The following is a 17455-nucleotide window of genomic DNA, read 5'->3' on the forward strand; positions in this document are numbered from 1 at the left end:
CTAATCCTTAAAACCCCTCGCTCTCCCCCACGGTTTAGCTAAGGAATTCTTAAAATTCTATTTATGACTAGGCCACTTTGGTGGATGGAGGGGGGAAATCAAATGTCAGGATGTTTAATGGATGGCAAAAATGTTCTGTAAAAGCCAAAGCCCCAGCAAACCTTGCCCGTGTTAGCAATTGCTGGTTTCTGGTTTTATTATATTTTGCTCTTCTAAGAGGAAATAGAGCTACTGGCCATTTAGAAGTGAGTTCCAGTTTCTAACATAGGCAGCTTACATCTAGTGAAGTCCAGTGTTGTTATAAAAACCAAAGGGAATATGAACCAGTAAAGCAAAGAAGGACAGACACACCAAGGCGACCATGCCTTGGCCCCATGTACCTGTGCAGGAAACGCTTTGAGACCTAGCTCCATTCCTCTTTTCCAGCAAGAAACTGAGGCAGGGGTTCATCTGTGGCCCAAGCCACAGTGCACAGGGCAAAATTATCACTGCAACCATCACAGGCCACAAGGCCCAGGTGCTTAACAGCACTATTCCCTATTTATCCACTGTCCTTCAACAAATGGGTCTCTGCCTGTGTACCTAGGTACTGTACTTATTTCCACCGTCTACGTGAATGAGTTAAGAGAGGACCGGCCCAGGGTGCCACAGGAACATGCATGAGTGGCAGTTAACACCAAAGATCTAAGCAGGAGACTGAGGCAAGGAGAGGGGAGTTCAGAGTGGGGAATGGGAACTAGTCATTCAGGGAAAGGAAGAAAAGCAATCCAGACAGACAGAATAGCACAAGGAGGGGCGGGATGATGTGAAACCACAAGGCATCACAACACCGCCGGTAATTCAGCACGTCTAGAGGAGAGGGCGGGAGAACGTCAAGAGAAAACTGCCAGGTACTTCCATGAAACATAAAATGCTGAATCCTAGAGTCAAACAAGAGCAGGCTGGAGGGGGGCACGAGCTTAGATTCACTAAAAGTTTCATCCAAGCTGAAGTTTCACTTCGGATCTGTCAAGATTTAATGTGTGTTACACAGTCCCAGACAACTGAAGAAACAGAGCTATGCCATCAAATACAGTTTTAGTTTTCACAGAATAAGTTTCCATACACTGCCTGGCTCCCAAGTACCCACGTGACCCACACTACAGACCTTTCCCCATAGCAGAGAAAAGTCCATACATCAGGTAATGCTTTAGTTCTGCTCATTTTCACGGGTAGCAGGTAGTAAAAACAAACAAAAAACTCCTGCAATTACCAAATGCAGGCACTACTGTTTAGACTGCCGAGAGTCTAAAAGTGTACTTACCTATACAAGCAGTCCATATAGTCGGCACCCTTGCTGTATTCCTCCCAGTACCTATGATACATAACAAGCACTTGCTCTTCAGACTCCAGAACTCTCTAGAAAAAGAAGAAAAATATTTTTTCCTCAGAAAGCACTAATCATTTTCATTTGTAAGCTATGAAATTTATCAAAAACTAATGTTCTTAAATAAGTGACATAATTCAAGCACTATATATTACATTTACAAATTATATTCTTATTTTAAACTACCTTTAGTAACAATTAAAGGGCTAGAAAAAAAATGTGAATCTTAGATATGAAAGTGAAGCAGCCATACTAGAGAGTAAATGTTTCATTCTCTAAGATAAAAAAACAAAATGTAATGGTTTGATGCTGTTCTTTGGGCTAGAATATTAGATCAGATTAAAACAAAAATGTAATTCTATAGTGTTTCCTCACGTCCATCACTTTTGATCAGCCTGTAGTTATGTCATCACCTCATATTATTCACTTTTGTGAATAAGACTACTTATGAAAATTGACACATTTTCCATATTCCCCAAATAAGTTATATTATATTTATTTAATAAAAACCTACCATTTTTTGAAAAATGAAAATCAAACTGAAATCTGAGGGCTGATGTTTAAACAGTTAATTTTAATGGAAATCCAGTCTAACAATAAAAATCCACTAGACAGGACAGACATTCCCGAGGCCACCGCTGCTCTTACTTCGGTTCTTCCATCAACCGTCCGTGTGACCTTAGGCAAGACATGACCTCAATACTTATCCAATTAACTCTTGATGAAAGCTATGCTTTTAAACTCGGAGTTTTACCAATTAAGTCTCAGGATGATAGGAATAGCCTATAAATAGTACTTTTTTGCCTATCATATGGTAAATAAATTAAAAATCGCAACCACTATTAATAATGCTGGGGAATAGGGCCCACTTAGGAACTACTGCTGCTGGTTGGATAGAATATAAATCTAGGAACAATTTCTTACTACGGTTGTTCCAACATCAGTGGGGACTGTTTCCAAGATCCCACCATGGATACCAAAATCCACAGATGCTCAAGTCCCTACAGCCGGGCCTCCATATCCACTAATTCGGAACACACAGATATGGAGGGAAATGTTCATGACTTATGACCCAGTAATTCCACATCTAGGGACTTATCCTATAAAAAAACTTGGTAACACAAGAATAATTTAGCTACAAGGGTGTTCATGGAAGTATTGTTTATAATCACAACTTTATGAACTGGAAATAATCTATATGCCCAGCAATATAGGAATATTTAAACAAATCACAGTATCTCCACAATATGAAAAATGTTACAATCATTGCCAGAATTACAAAAGTCTATTTAATAACAAAGAAAGAGACCTACAATATTATTAAAAGTAAAAAGCACATTATAAAGTATACAACATGACTTCATTTTCTAATAAAAAATGGAAGTCTACACAAAACAAAAATATGCAAAAGACATATATCAAATTATATTTTTGTTAATATGTATCCAAAAAAGATATATTTAAAAATAGATATATCAAAAGTATTAACAGTGGTTAATTCTGGAGGTATGTTATGGGTGATGTTTATTTTCTTTTTCCTCATCAGTATGTTCTAAATGATCTACAACATAATGCAATACTTTAGTAATTTAAAAAGTTCTCACAGGTGAAACTTTTCAGTTCTGTTGGCTATATTAACAATTTACTTTGTCATCTACATAATAGCCAACTTCTTTTTTTGTAACTGGACTTGAGAGAAAATATGGTATACAATTATATAAGTATTCTCAACTTTCATAAAACCACTTCACAATTGTAATTTTTCAATCACACAATTATACCAATGTTAATTTCTTGGTTTTAATAATTGTACCACTGTTATGCAAGATGTTAATATTAAGAAGCTAGGTAAAAAGTATTTGAGAAGTCTGTATTATTTTTGCAACTTTTCTATAAGCTTAAAATTATTTCAAAATAAAAAGTTTTTAAAAATCACACTTACAACCTATGCTAAAATATAAAATTGCAAAATTTATAAATGACTCACACAGTTATCTAGTATATTATAACCAAAGCTAACCAGCTCACAACAGCAGAACTTTAACTTCAAAACTAACATATGAAAAATGTTAAGACTAAGTTAAATTACTTGTTATTAAAACCACTTTCATAAACTGATAAATGTACATACTAGAACGCTAAAATGTATCTGGAATATATAATAAAAAGTAGAGCATTTCCTGCAAATCAAAACCAGAATGAGCTATAACCTCACACCTGTCAGAATGGTTATCATCAAAAGTCAAGAAATAGGACTTCCCTGGTGGTGCAGTGGTTAAGAATCCGCCTGACAATGCAGGGGACACGGGTTCGAGTCCTGGTCGGGGAAGATCCCACTTGCCGTGGAGCAACTAAACCCGTGTGCCACAACTACTGAGCCTGCGAGCCACAACTACTGAGCCCACGTGCCACAAATACTGAAGCTCACGCACCTAGAGCCCGTGCTCCGCAACAAGAGAAGCCACCACAATGAGAAGCCCGCGCACCACAACGAAGAGTAGCCCCCCGCTCGCCGCAACTAGAGAAAGCCCGTGTGCGGCAATGAAGACCCAACGCAGCCAAAAATAAATAAATAAATAAAGTCAAGAAATAGCAAGTGCTGGCAAGGATCTATAGAAAAGGGAACCCTCATGCACTACTGATGGGACTGTAAATGGGTGCAGCCACTATGGAAAACAGGGTGTTCCTCAAAAAATTAAAAACAGAACTACCATGTGAGCCAGCAATTCCACTCCTGGGTATTTACCTGAAGAAAAAAAAAAACACTAATTCAAAAAGATACATGCACCCCAATGTTCATAGCAGTTATAGCAGCATTACTTACAATAGCCAAGATACATAAGCAACCTAAGTGTCCAACAATAGACAAATGGATAAAGAAGATGTGGTATATATATATATACAATGGGATATTACTCAGCCATATAAAGAATGAAATCTCACCATTTGCAACAACATGGATGAACCCAGAGGGTATCATGCTGAGTGAAATAAGTCACACAGAGAAAGACAAATACCACATGATCTCACTCATATGTGTAATCTGAAAAAGAAACGAACTAGCAAAACAAAACAGACACCGACTCAGAGATACAGAGAACAAACAGGTGGTTGCCGGGGGGAGAAGGCTGGAGTAGGGGGCCAAAAAGGTGAAAGGGATTAAGAGGTACAAACTTCCAGTTAGAAAATAAATAAGTCATGGGGATGTAACATAGAGTGCGAGGAATATGGTCAAGATTGTAATAACTTTGTATAAGGACAGATGGTAACTAGACTTAATTTGGTGATCATTTCATAATGTATGTAAATGTTGAATCACTATGTAGTTCACCTGAAACTAACAAAGTATTGTATGTCAACTATATTTCAATGAAAATAAAATAAACAGATAAAATCGGCTCTGAAAATCTGAGCTTACAAAATATTGTACGTCAACTATATTTCAATGAAAACAAAATAAAATAAAATAAACAGGTAGATAAAACAGGCTTTGAAAAACTGAGCTTTTCTTCAAATGTTATAAGGGAAATATCACAGGATCAATTGTGCTCTACTTATGGGGTATTACCATTTGAAAAAGATCTACTCCTAGTCATGTATGTACAGGGTTAGACATATTGTTACACAGACTGTGTTACTTTATCTCCATTTTACAGATAAAGGAACATGAAGTTCAATCTACAAGGTAGGTTAGGTGAGTTGCCCAGGGTCACAGGGCTAACAAAAGGTAGTCAAGTTTCCACAGACTTAGAGAAGGAACTTATGGTTACCAGGGGGGAAGGAGGGGGGAAAGTGATAGTTAGGGAGTGTGGGATAGACGTGTACACACTGATATAATTTAAATGGATAACCTTTGGCTATTTGGGTTCTTTTGTGTTTCCATACAAATCGTAAAATTCTTTGTTCTAATTCTGCGAAGAATACCATTGGTAGTTTGATAGGGATTGCACAGAATCTGTAGATTGCTTTGGGTCATTTTCACAATATTGATTCTTCCAATCCAAGAACATGGTATATTTCTCCATCTGTTTATGTCACCTTTGATTTCTTTCATCAGTGTTTTATAGTTTTCTGAGTAAAAGTGTTTCACTTCCTTAAGTAGGTTTATTCCTAGGTATTTTATTCTTTTTGTTGCAATGGTAAATGGGAGTGTTTCCTTAATTTCTCTTTCTGATTTTTCATTGTTAGTATATAGGAATGCCAGAGATTTCTGTGCATTCATTTTGTATCCTGCAACCTTACCAAATTCATTAATTAGTTCTAGTAGTTTTCCGGTGGCATCTTTAGGATTCTCTATGTATAGTATCATGTCATCTGCAAACAGTGACAGTTTTACTTCTTCTTTTCCAATTTGTATTCCTTTTATTTCTTTTTCTTCTCTGAGTGCCGTGGCTAGGACTTCCAAAACTATGTTGAATAATAGCGGTGAGAGTGGACATCCTTGTCTTGTTCCTGATCTTAGAGGAAATGCTTTCAGTTTTTCACCATTGAGCATGATGTTTACTATGGGTTTGCCATATATGGCCTTTATTATGTTGAGGTAGGTTCCCTCTATGCCCATTTTCTGGAGAGTTTTTATTATAAATGGGTGTTGAATTTTGTCAAAAGCTTTTCCTGCATCTACTGAGATGATCGTATGGTTTTTATTCCTTAATTTGTTAATTTGGTGTATAGCATTGATTGATTTGCGTATATTGAAGAATCCTTGCACTCCTGGGATAAATTCCACTTGATCATGGTGTATGATCCTTTTAATATGTTGTTGGATTCTGTTTGCTAGTATTTTGTTGAGGATTTTTGCATCTATGTTCATCAGTGATATTGGTCTATAATTTTCTTTTTTTGTGATATCTCTTTCTGGTTTTGGTATCAGGGTGATGGTGGCTTCATATAGCCAAAGCAATCTTGAGAAAGAAAAACGGAGCTGGAGGAATCAGGCTCCCCGACTTCAAACTATACTACAAAGCTACAGTAATCAAGACAGTATGGTACTGGCACAAAAACAGAAATATAGATCAATGGAACAGGATAGAAAGCCCAGAGATGAACACAGGCACATATGGTCACCTAATTTACGACAAAGGAGGCAAGACCACACAATGGAGAAAAGACAGCCTCTTCAATAAGTGGTGGTGGGAAAAGTGGACAGCTACATGTAAAAGAATGAAATTAGAATACTACCTAACACCTTACACAAAAATAAACTCCAAATGGGTTAAAGACCTAAATGTAAGACCAGATACTATAAAACTCTTAGAGGAAAATACAGGAAAAACACTCTTTGACATAAACCACATCAAGACCTTTTTTTGACCCACCTCCTAGAGTAATGAAAAAACAAAAATAAACAAATGGGACCTAGTTAAAAGCTTTTGCACAGCAAAGGAGACCATAAACTGGATGAAAAGACAACCCTCAGAATGGGAGAAAATATTTGCAAATGAAGCAACGGACAAAGATTAGTCTCCAAACTATACAAACAGCTCATGGAGCTCAATATCAAAAGAGCAAACAACCCAATTAAGAAATAGGCAGAAGACCTACATAGACATTTTACCAAAGAAGACATACAGATGGCCAAAAGGCACATGAAAAGATGCCCAACATCACTATTAGAGAAATGCAAATCAAAACTACAATGAGGTATCACCTCACACCGGTCAGAATGGCCCTTATCAAAAAATCTAGAAACAATAAATGCTGGAGAGGGTGTGGTGAAAAGGGAACCCTCCTGCACTGTTGGTGGGAATGTAAATTGATACAGCCACTATGGAGAACAGTATGCAGGTTCCTCAAAAAACTAAAAATAGAACTACCATATGACCCAGCAATCCCACTACTGGGCATATACCCTGAGAAAACCATAATTCAAAATGAGACATGTACCCCAATGTTCATCGCAGCACTATTTACAATAGCCAGGACATGGAAGAAACCTAAGTGTCCATCGACAGATGAATGGATAAAGAAGATGTGGCACATATATACAATGGAATACTACTCACCCATAAAAAGAAATGAAATTGAGTTATTTGTAGTGAGGTGGATAGACCTAGAGTCTGTCATACAGAGTGAAGTCAGTCAGGAAGAGAAAAACAAATACTACATGTTAACGCATATATATGGAATTTTTTTTTTTTTTTTTTTTTTTTTTTGCGGTATGTGGGCCTCTCACTGTTGTGGCCTCTCCCGTTGCGGAGCACAGGCTCCAGACGCACAGGCCCAGCGGCCATGGCTCACGGGCCCAGCTGCTCCGCGGCATGTGGGATCTTCCCAGACTGGGGCACAAACCCGTTTCCCCTGCATCGGCAGGCGGACTCTCAACCACTGCGCCACCAGGGAAGCCCTGGAATTTTTTTTTAAAATGGTACTGATGAACCTAGTGGCAGGGCAGGAATGAAGACACAGACATAGAGAATGGACTTGAGGACACACCATTGAGGGAGGGGGAAGCTGGGGTGAAGCAAGAGTAGCATCGACATATATATACACTACCAAATGTAAAACAGATAGCTAGTGGGAAGCAGCAGCATAGCACAGGGAGATTAGCTCGGCGCTTTGCGATGACCTAGAGGGGTGGGATAGGGAGGGTGGGAGGGAGACACAAGAGGGAGGGGATATGGGGATATACGTATGCATGTGGCTGATCCACTTTGTTGTACAACAGTAACTAACACAGCGTTGTGAAGCAACTATACTCCAATAAGGATGTATAAAATAAATAAATAAAATAAATGGATAACCAACAGGGACCTACTGTATAGTGCAGGGAACTCTACTCAATGTTATATGGCAGCCTGGATGGGAGGGGAGTTTGGGGGAGAATGGATACATGTATATGTATGGCTGAGTCACTTTGCTGTGCACCTGAAACTATCACAACATTGTTAATTGGCTATACTCTAATATAAAATAAAAAGTTTAAAAAATAAATACAATAAAATAAAATACTGGGGGGAAAAAAAAGAAGGTAGTCAAGTTTCTAGTTCAAAGAATAAATGATCTCTTCCAGTTCCTGATAAGATCAGTAATCCAAAATAAGTCAGAAATGCTGCGTGTAGCCAAATATGACAAAATTCATTCACTGCTATACACAGATCAAGTCGGTGATGTTGCCCTCATGCACATGGCACACTGACCAACATAACTGGTCACAGAGACTTTCTACCATACTTTTTAATTTACCATTCTCCTTTTTAATTCTAGGTTCTTAAAGACCTTATATAGGATATGAAGAGGCAGCTAAAATGTTGAATATAAAGACAGAGATTCACCAAGAGGTGGGAAGCAACAGTAAAAGAAAACTTGGTTCTATAAACACCATCCAGAGGATATGTAAGCACTTGATTTCAAGTTGAACACATCTTGATTTGAAACCCTACTCTTTTAACTTACTAGTTGTATGATCTAGAGCAACTAAACTGACTTCCCTTGGAGAACCTAACAACACAGAGCTTGACCTAAAGCTCTTATATACATATTAGAAAAATGCTAATTAGGAAAACAAAACAAATAACCTTAACCTGATACAAGTTCTGCACTGGAAAACAGTGAACTAGTCAAGGAACTATGTAGCCATAAACACATTTACATCATGTATATATCAATCCTTACCTTGTGCAAATGCCGTACGTGATTTTCCAAAAAAATCTTAGTTTCTGTATAAAGTCTTTCTCCAAGGGGTTCAGGATAGGCCACACATAAAGCATAGATATCTCTAGTTAAATTGTTAAGGTTTTCATATTCATTGAAGATACTACTTTAAAACAAATGAGATTTAACTCAAGTCTGGCATTAAAAAATGAAAAATCCTTATTTCATTTTTGAAGTTTAGGATTATATAGATACATACACAGAATGAAATACACTTACCCAACACGTTGGTGATAGAAGGGAGGTGGGAAATCAACCTCACATGCTCTGACTCTTTACCTTGTATCCTCACCCCAAAAAGAGCAAGCAGCCCTCTCCACGTGATGTCATTGTCTGGGAGGCCTCAGTCAGACTTTCCTATGTTCCCTCCAAATTCTTTCGTTGTTTAATTGTAATTAGTAACCAATAAAATATCTCCATGTATCCATGTATATATATTTGTTCAATTACTATTATATTAAATATTTAAAATTTTATTTATATATTTAAGAAACGAACATGGTGAAGCAAAAATATCACCCAAATAGTGTAATATCACTGTGCCAGGTTTCTTTATAGAAAAAAAAGTTACAATAAGAAACTATTAAGTTATTTTAGGGATCGGGAGGGTGGGAGGGAAACACAAGAGGGAGGAGATATGGGGATGTACGTATATGTATAGCTGATTCACTTTGTTATAAAGCAGAAACTAACACACCATTAAAGCAATTATACTCCAATAAAGATGTTAAAAAAAAAAACTATTAAGTTATTTTAAATCAACTTAGATATCATAATGAACCTTTATAGACTGGAAGATTAAATAAAATAGTATAGATATAAGAACTATTTTTCAGCAATAACACAAAAAATATTCACCTGTATTACAAAGAGAGACTTGAATATACACTACCTAAGAAAGAAAAAATTTTTAATTTATCTGGACACAAATTCTATAGAGAATTGACATGGTTTGGTGGAGGGGAGAGGGAACAAGGCATCAATGGAGAAGGAGCTTCCAAGTAAGGTATTACCTGAGCTCCCGGATCAGCCTGGGGTCCCTCCAGGTTTCAGCTAAAAATGCCTTTAGAAAAAAAAGTCCTAGTTCATGACATAATTTGAATCTTAACAGATCACAAGCCTATCCTAGTAAAACTAGATGTAAAAGGGTTGTCGGAATTAGGTGTTGTAGAAGCCGGGACAGCAGTTAACTTCAGCGACTGGGGAACAGAGGTTCCTGGTTGGTAGGACCACTCTGTTTACTGGGTACACAGGTGCGCTCACTTTGTGAGAATTCACCTCTACATTCACCAGTCAGCATTTAAATTAAATTTAAATTAAATTAAATTTTTTTAATTCCCTGGAAGTCCAGTGGTTAAGACTCGGAGTTTTCACTGCCATGGGCCTGGGTTCAATCCCTGGTCAGGGAACTAAGATCCCACAAGCCACACAGCACTGCCAAAAAAAAAAAAAAAAAGAAAAAACAAAATTTTTTTAAATGACTAAATTTGGCCAGGCTCTAGATCAACAATCAGAAGTGATACATTTATTATCTTTAAGTTCTGAATACCTACTTCCAGAACTTCCATCCAACATTATGATGATATTTGCTCCTCTAATCTTCCCTTAAGCCATATACACACATTTCTAGAATACACAACTTACTTGATACTGAAAACTCAGCAATTCAGTACCATAATTTCAACATGATATGCTAATTATGTGCTCAAATGTTTTACATCAACGAAGTTAATGTCTCAATATAGCCACTGCATGTATATGTAAACAAAAATGACCAGCAAAATTCACCTAACAGGGCTTCCCTTCTCTCGGCTGAGGGAAAAGGATCTGTGCAAGGTAGGACTCCAGGGAGACTTTCCCATTTCACTCCACATACAGGACTTATATATTGTTTGACTCTCCCTCAGTGAGAATGTACTCATGTATTGCTTTTAATGGAGTCCACCTTAATACATTTTTTAAATGAATATTTTAACTCAGCATAGTTTGGAGTCTCACTGCATAATTTCACTCAACGGCCTAAAAGATATACCTAAATATGTTCTTTTTCTTTAACCTGTTCAAATCCCCAACCACTCTGGAAATGGTTAGGCCTTGGGAAGAGCACCCAAGAGGAGCACTTTTCAACCCTCTAGCATTCAATTATGATTTGGTTATAGACAAGATACTTTAAAAGTCGAAAAATGAGAAATAATGTAGGTGGTCAGAATTAGATTTAAACACTCTCTTCTCCAAGTCATCTTTTCTGGGAGCTGGAATAGAAAGATACCTGTATGTACGAACTTTCCACTTACAAATTCTCAAAGTCAGAAACAAAATGTGTTCAGGAGCAAGCGCTCTGAATTCTGTTACGACCAAAAGGCAGTGCTGGTCAGCAGCAAATTACTTATTTTAGTTCATTTTCTCTATTAAAAGATGCTTCCTATGCTTGGGCTTAATTTTTAGTTTTAACACTATTAACTCTACTGCATAGTGGGTCAAAAACAATGTTTTGCAGTGGGAATAAAAGTAAAGATGACCTTAAAATTGAAAATGGTAAAATAATGATCAAAAAAGAACTGACAAAACAAAACTATAAAAAATGAAAAATTTTATTGACATTTCTGAAGAGAAAAAATAAAAATGTGACATGTAAAAAATGCAGTATCTATAAAATCATCAATTAGCAAGCAAGGATAAAAAAATGACTCATTAAATAAAAGAACTCTGACTTAATTTAGAAGAAGGGAGTGAAACTGTTACTGATGCACCAACCAGGGATGACTACAGATACAACCTTTTCCAATCCACACAATCTAAGAAAGACTGATGGGCTGCTAAGTGTAGATGCCAAGGTTACTAAGAGGTCATCCTTCTAACACTTGTGAAGATCATCAAGGATGGAGATTTCCCACCTCAACATTTTTCAATGCAGTCAAAATTGTTCTATGTTTGAAAAAGACTCCTCATAGAATATGTGTTTGAAATAAGGACAATAGTTTTGGAGCCAGGTTTTCCTATCTGGGAGAATTACATTCAGGGAAGCAATCTTAAATAACCCCTCACTGAGTCACTATGGACTTAAACATAAAACCATTTATTCACTAGAATCTATCTTGTCCTTAAGTAGGAGACCGTCTATATTACACTGCTGGGGTTCGGGAATTGTCCTAACAGCTACCAAAAGGCAGAGAACCATGAGTACAGGTACACTTGTCCCTCAGTATCCACAGAGGATTGGTTCCAGTACCCCCTGTGGATACCAAAATCCGAGGATGCTCAAGCCCCTTACCGTCAGCCCTCCATATCCGTGGTTACAGGACCGACAGTATACTTATTGAAAAAAACCTGAGCATGGGCAGACCTGTGCAGTTCAAACCTGTGTTGTTCAAGGGTCAACCGTAAACCAAAAGAACCAAAGAACTCCAACCCAGGGAAGCAAATAGTAAATGTATATCTACACCTAGCCTCTATCATATCATAAGCATTTGATATACCTCTTAAAGGGTAAGTCCCAAATGACCCTAGACTGCACCTAAGCTGTCACAGAGCTTCTGTTATAGAGCATCATTATTACTTGTGTTAGGCAGAATTCTAAAAATGGCCTCTCAAGACTTCCCTCCCTAACCCCTGGGACTGTGAATATGAGAAAGCACACCCAGTTACTTTACATGGCAAGGAGACTTAGCAGCTGCACTTATGATTACTAATCAGTTGGCTCTAAAATAGGAAGATTATCCTGGACTTCCCTGATGGGTCTAATCTAATCGCATGAGCCCTTCAAAGGCAGATTCCTACCAGCCCCTGCCCCCTGCGCCAGCTGCAGAAGGGGAAAGGCTTGACTCGCCACTGCTGGCTGTGAAGATGGAAGGCGGTCACAAGCAACAACTGGAGAGGGACCGTAAGTCAATGAGAGCAGCTCCCAGCCAAAAGTCAATTGGAAACCAGGACCTCAGTCCTATAGCTGCAAGGAATTGAATTCTACCAAATAACAAGAATGAGCTTAAAAGTGGACCCTGAGCTCTAGATGAGAACACAGCCAGCCAACCCCGATTTCAGCCTTGTGAGATCCTGAGCAGGGAACCTAGTCACACCATGGACTCTGACCTACAGAACTGGGAGATAATAAAAGAGTGAAACACTAAATTTAAGCCACTACATTTGTAGTAATTTGTTATGCATCAAAAGAAAACACTGATGTCTTCTATTTACATTACCTATCAACCAGAATGCCTTGCATACATAACTGGACCCCGTACATTTATGAAGGATGAGGGTTAAGAGCCCTCTTATCAACACAATAAGAGAACTAGCTAAATATTAATGCTACTTCTTTCATCTGTACAGTATGCTTCATGGCATTCAGTTGACAGTAGCTATTCACTCATCAAATATTTGCTAGGTGTCTATATGTACCAGATACTGGGAATACAGCAGTGAACAGAACAGACAGGTATCTGTGCCCTTACAGAGGTTATATTTAGTAAAAATGTTGTAGACAGGGGTTCACTAAGTTCCATACTTACACATGTTAAACACTTCGGCTGGCAGACCAGGCTTCTTTGATACCCATTTCAAGGGTGTAAGGAGGCTTGAGCATTTTTATCTCAGCATCTAGCCTACAATATCAGGAAGTCATCTTAACCCTCTTGGGTCACTATATTCTCAACTGTAAAGTGGGCTAATAATATATATTTTACAAGATCGTCTGTAACAAATTAATCACATGCATTATATGTTGAAAGACAAAATTATGACACAAAAGAATGTACACAGTATGATTCCATTTATAAAAAGTTCAAAACACAATTAACCAATATTGTTTAAGGCTGTATATATAAGCAATTATGCTGTTCTTTAAAAAACAAGAGAATATGTAGTAGTTACCTCCAAGGGAAAGGAGCAGGCTTGTGAACTGAGAGGGGCAGCTGGTGGGGGAAGGTTGGTAGATGCCAGCAGTGTTCTGGTTCTTAACCTGTGTGGTGATAATGCAGGTGTCTGCCTTATAATTTGCTCAACTCTACATGTATATCTTACTTACGTATGTATTATATTTCATACACCTCAAAAAATGCTTTGTAAAAGATCAAATACTAATATATGGTGGTGAACAATTTGTAGGGAGGGCTTTTTTCCAGTTTCAAAATATTAAAGATTTATAGCCTCTAAAATTTCTACCTAAAATATCTGAGTATCAGATGTCAACCTTATATTCTAGGGCAAAATAATAGGGAAAAGGAGGGAATCTGGCTTTAGAACAATTAGGAACTTTACATAATAAATAAAATCATAATAAAATGCTACTTTTTTCACAATAAAATTTAAAATGATATTCCATTCCTTTATTTTTCATAATAAAATTTAAAATGATATTCCACTCCTCAGTTTACTGTTTCTGGAGATACTTTTTATTTCAGGGGAGGAGGAGAAAACTCATGATCAGGTAAAGAGTAACTGAACCATCTTAGATGGATCAAACAATAAACATCTTAGAAATATCAGTAACTGAAGGGGCACTTTCAAAGGAAGTCAGCTATCTCAAAACCATTTATAAACCAGCAATTAACTATATATTCTGTAGAAGAATAAGAACACATTTAATGACTCTATTTTCTTTACCTTAGGCTCATTTTCTCTTCTCTTGTAATCTTCTATGACCAACTCCTTCTCTCCTCTCTCTGCTCATTATTTTAGTTAAAACAGCGTTAAAAGTACCTGAGTATGTGCCTAGCCCAACCTCATTAACACACAAACCCCTTCTCAGTTTTTACTGATTCCCACCAAAAACAATTCATGATGTTCCACAAAAAAATTTAAGAGACTAATTCAAAAATAAGCTCTTCAAAGGCAGACTCCATAACAATTATCATCTAGATACAATGGAAAGTACAGGAAATTAGATGTTAGACATCTTGTATGCAAGTCTGTGCTCCGTGAATGACTACCTGCATAACCCGGGGCAAGTCCCTTCACCTCTGAGTATCAGTTTCCTCATCTATTATATCTGCCCCACTGATCTTATAGGCTTGTTTTTATATTAAAAATATAAAAGATCTTTGCAAACTCTGAAGCCTTCTAGAAATGTTACCATCATTTTCTGTATCTGTAGTGCCTAGAACATAGGTACCCTAACAAATGTTTCTTACTGACAACTGCAATTGTAATGAATTCAAAGAACTTCACTGTTCTTGCATCAACATTCAGTTTAATATTGACAATTAGGTTAGGCACTGAGAACAAGCGGAATCAGTCTTATGAAATCCAAGCTTTTCTAGAGAATACACGCCTCGCACAGTGAGGGCAGCCATCCTTCAGCCCCAGGACACTGCTGGAGAGGGCGGCACAGCGCGAGAGGACTTGGAACCTCCACACGCACTCTGGTAATAATACCTTCACATCTCACCTTCCCTTTGTGGGGAAAGAATCTCTGGTTCCTACAGTGTCCACCCAGTCCACAAGGCCTCCTTCAGGGCCCTGGGGCACTGCCATGGCACTTAGACCCAGAGACCAGGCCTCGACGCTATGCTCTTTCTTCGCCCTGGAATGTGGTGTGTGTGGTGGTCCCTGTGGTGGAAGATGGAGGCGGGTCAGGAGTCTGCCAGGGCAAAGCCGTCCCCAGGCCCTCCCAGTCGTGGCCCCTGGCAAACACTGGGCAGAGTTGATGAGGCTGCCACCCACCACTCTGCTCCAGCTACCTGTGGCTGAGGGTTCCTAGAGACCCCTTTAACCTCCCCAATACTAAGAAACTACAGTATTGTAATGCTGTGGTTTTTTTCTTTGGTGCCAGAGTATATATCCTGGGTGCTGGAGGTTGCACCGTGTTTTTTACATATATAATGTATATATATAATAATATTATTAATAATGTTATAATAATATACATACATTATACATATCATGTACAGTGTGTGTATGTGTGTGTGTGTGTGCATATATATATATATATATATATGTATTTTTTTTAAAAAAGATTGCTGTCATGTAGGAATGCAGGACAGCAGGTTTCAGACTGTCCTAGGGAAACCACAAATTTATATTTTCATATAAAACCCCCAATTCACAAATGTAGAAAACCCAAATAAGAAACGTTTCTATCTCATAGCCACTGAATGTGCTGTCTGCTCTCTGCTTGGAACACTCCCCCCTAGGTTTCTGTGTGACCTGCTCCCTCCCTCTGTTCCAGCCTCTGCTCAAGTATCGCCATCCTCGCCATCCTCGAGGAGGCCTTCCTTGACCACCATCTAGAGAGGCGCGCGCACACGCACTCCAACCACGCTCATGCCCTCGCTTTGCTTTACTTCCCCCCACGGGATGTGACCTGTTATTGGAAGCACTGGCATCAGGTTTTGTGCTTTACACATGTTTAATATCTATTTCCTTTAGCAGAATGAAGGGAAAGTAGTCTGTTTCGTTCACAAATGTACTCCCAGAGCCTAAAGTAGTGCCTGACATACACTAAGTGCTCAGTAGAGTATTTGTTGAGAAAAAGGTTATCAAAGATTGTTGACTGTCACATACAGGCAATGAACTTGGAAATGGGAACAATAATATATACGAAAATAGTCACACTGGCCTGTTTTTCCACTTAGGAAAGCTTAAACCTGGTGTCACTTTTCAACAAGCTTATGAACCTAGCATGCTGACCAGTGCAGGCGTCCATGCCCCCGGAAGGATACGAGAAGCGGTCGTTCCATGTTGCTCTCTCCACGTACTCCAACATGACCACAGCTTTGATTGTCGTGAGGAGTTTGTTCCAGGTTTCATCAAAATCCACTACTCTTGGTTTCAAAGACATTGTGCAAGTTTAGTGTTGAAATCTGTTAATTAAAAACAACGGTAACGTTAGCATGAATTCTACAAAGTCAGGTACTTGTTTCTAAAGCACCACATAACTAGACAGCATGCTGCACGGAAGGGGTGAGACCAGAACCTGGCACGTGGTGAGAACAATAAACACTGGCTGCCATCTTTTCATGACTGTCCAGACAAGGAATTCCACAGAATATGTGCATTCACTGCAAACTCTAGGAAATAAAAAGCTTTTAGCACAAATTATTTATAACCCAGGGTGGTCCAAAGATTGAGAAGCCTCATCTAATTTGCTGAGAGAAAGAAGCTGGGACCTAATGAGCCAAAAAGTTAACTTCCATCATGAGAAATGCACAAGAGATACTCAATAAAAAGGTTTTGGCCCCAGATCCTTGTGGTTTGCACTCCTTAAACTGGAGACTGAGGTCATATATGAGAAAACACAAGACAATTAAAGGGTTTCTTTTCCTGGAGCATCAGTTTAACTAGACTCCAAATCCTTTTCAATATCACACCAGAAGAAGAGAATTAAAAAGAGAAACCTCTTAAAGTTAAATTTAATTGCACAAGGGAGCACTTTTCCGGCACTTGCCTTCACATCCTCCCCAAAGTTTTCCCTCGTTACTAGGACTGTGAAGCACCAAGCTA

General features: G+C 38.2%; 1 protein-coding gene across 2 annotated transcripts in view; it reads right to left on the minus strand.

Annotated features, from left to right (window-relative positions):
• CUL2 (cullin 2) overlaps positions 1–16811 on the minus strand; it is a gene marked incomplete at its 5' end in the record, with an annotated part of 64847 nt that extends 48036 nt beyond the window's left edge. The window contains 3 exons of one of the 2 annotated variants that reach the window (XM_079700207.1): positions 1304–1398; positions 8981–9083; positions 16675–16811. In XM_079700207.1, coding sequence (XP_079556333.1) covers positions 1304–1398; positions 8981–9083; positions 16675–16793 — 317 coding nt within the window. The remainder of the gene's footprint in view (positions 1–1303; positions 1399–8980; positions 9084–16674) is intronic. The other variant, XM_079700206.1, reaches the window with a different exon arrangement.
• Between the last annotated feature and the right edge of the window lie 644 nt (positions 16812–17455).

Source organism: Hyperoodon ampullatus (assembly GCF_949752795.1).
Source record: "Hyperoodon ampullatus genome assembly, chromosome: 3".
In the NCBI taxonomy this organism is placed as follows: domain Eukaryota; kingdom Metazoa; phylum Chordata; class Mammalia; order Artiodactyla; family Ziphiidae; genus Hyperoodon; species Hyperoodon ampullatus.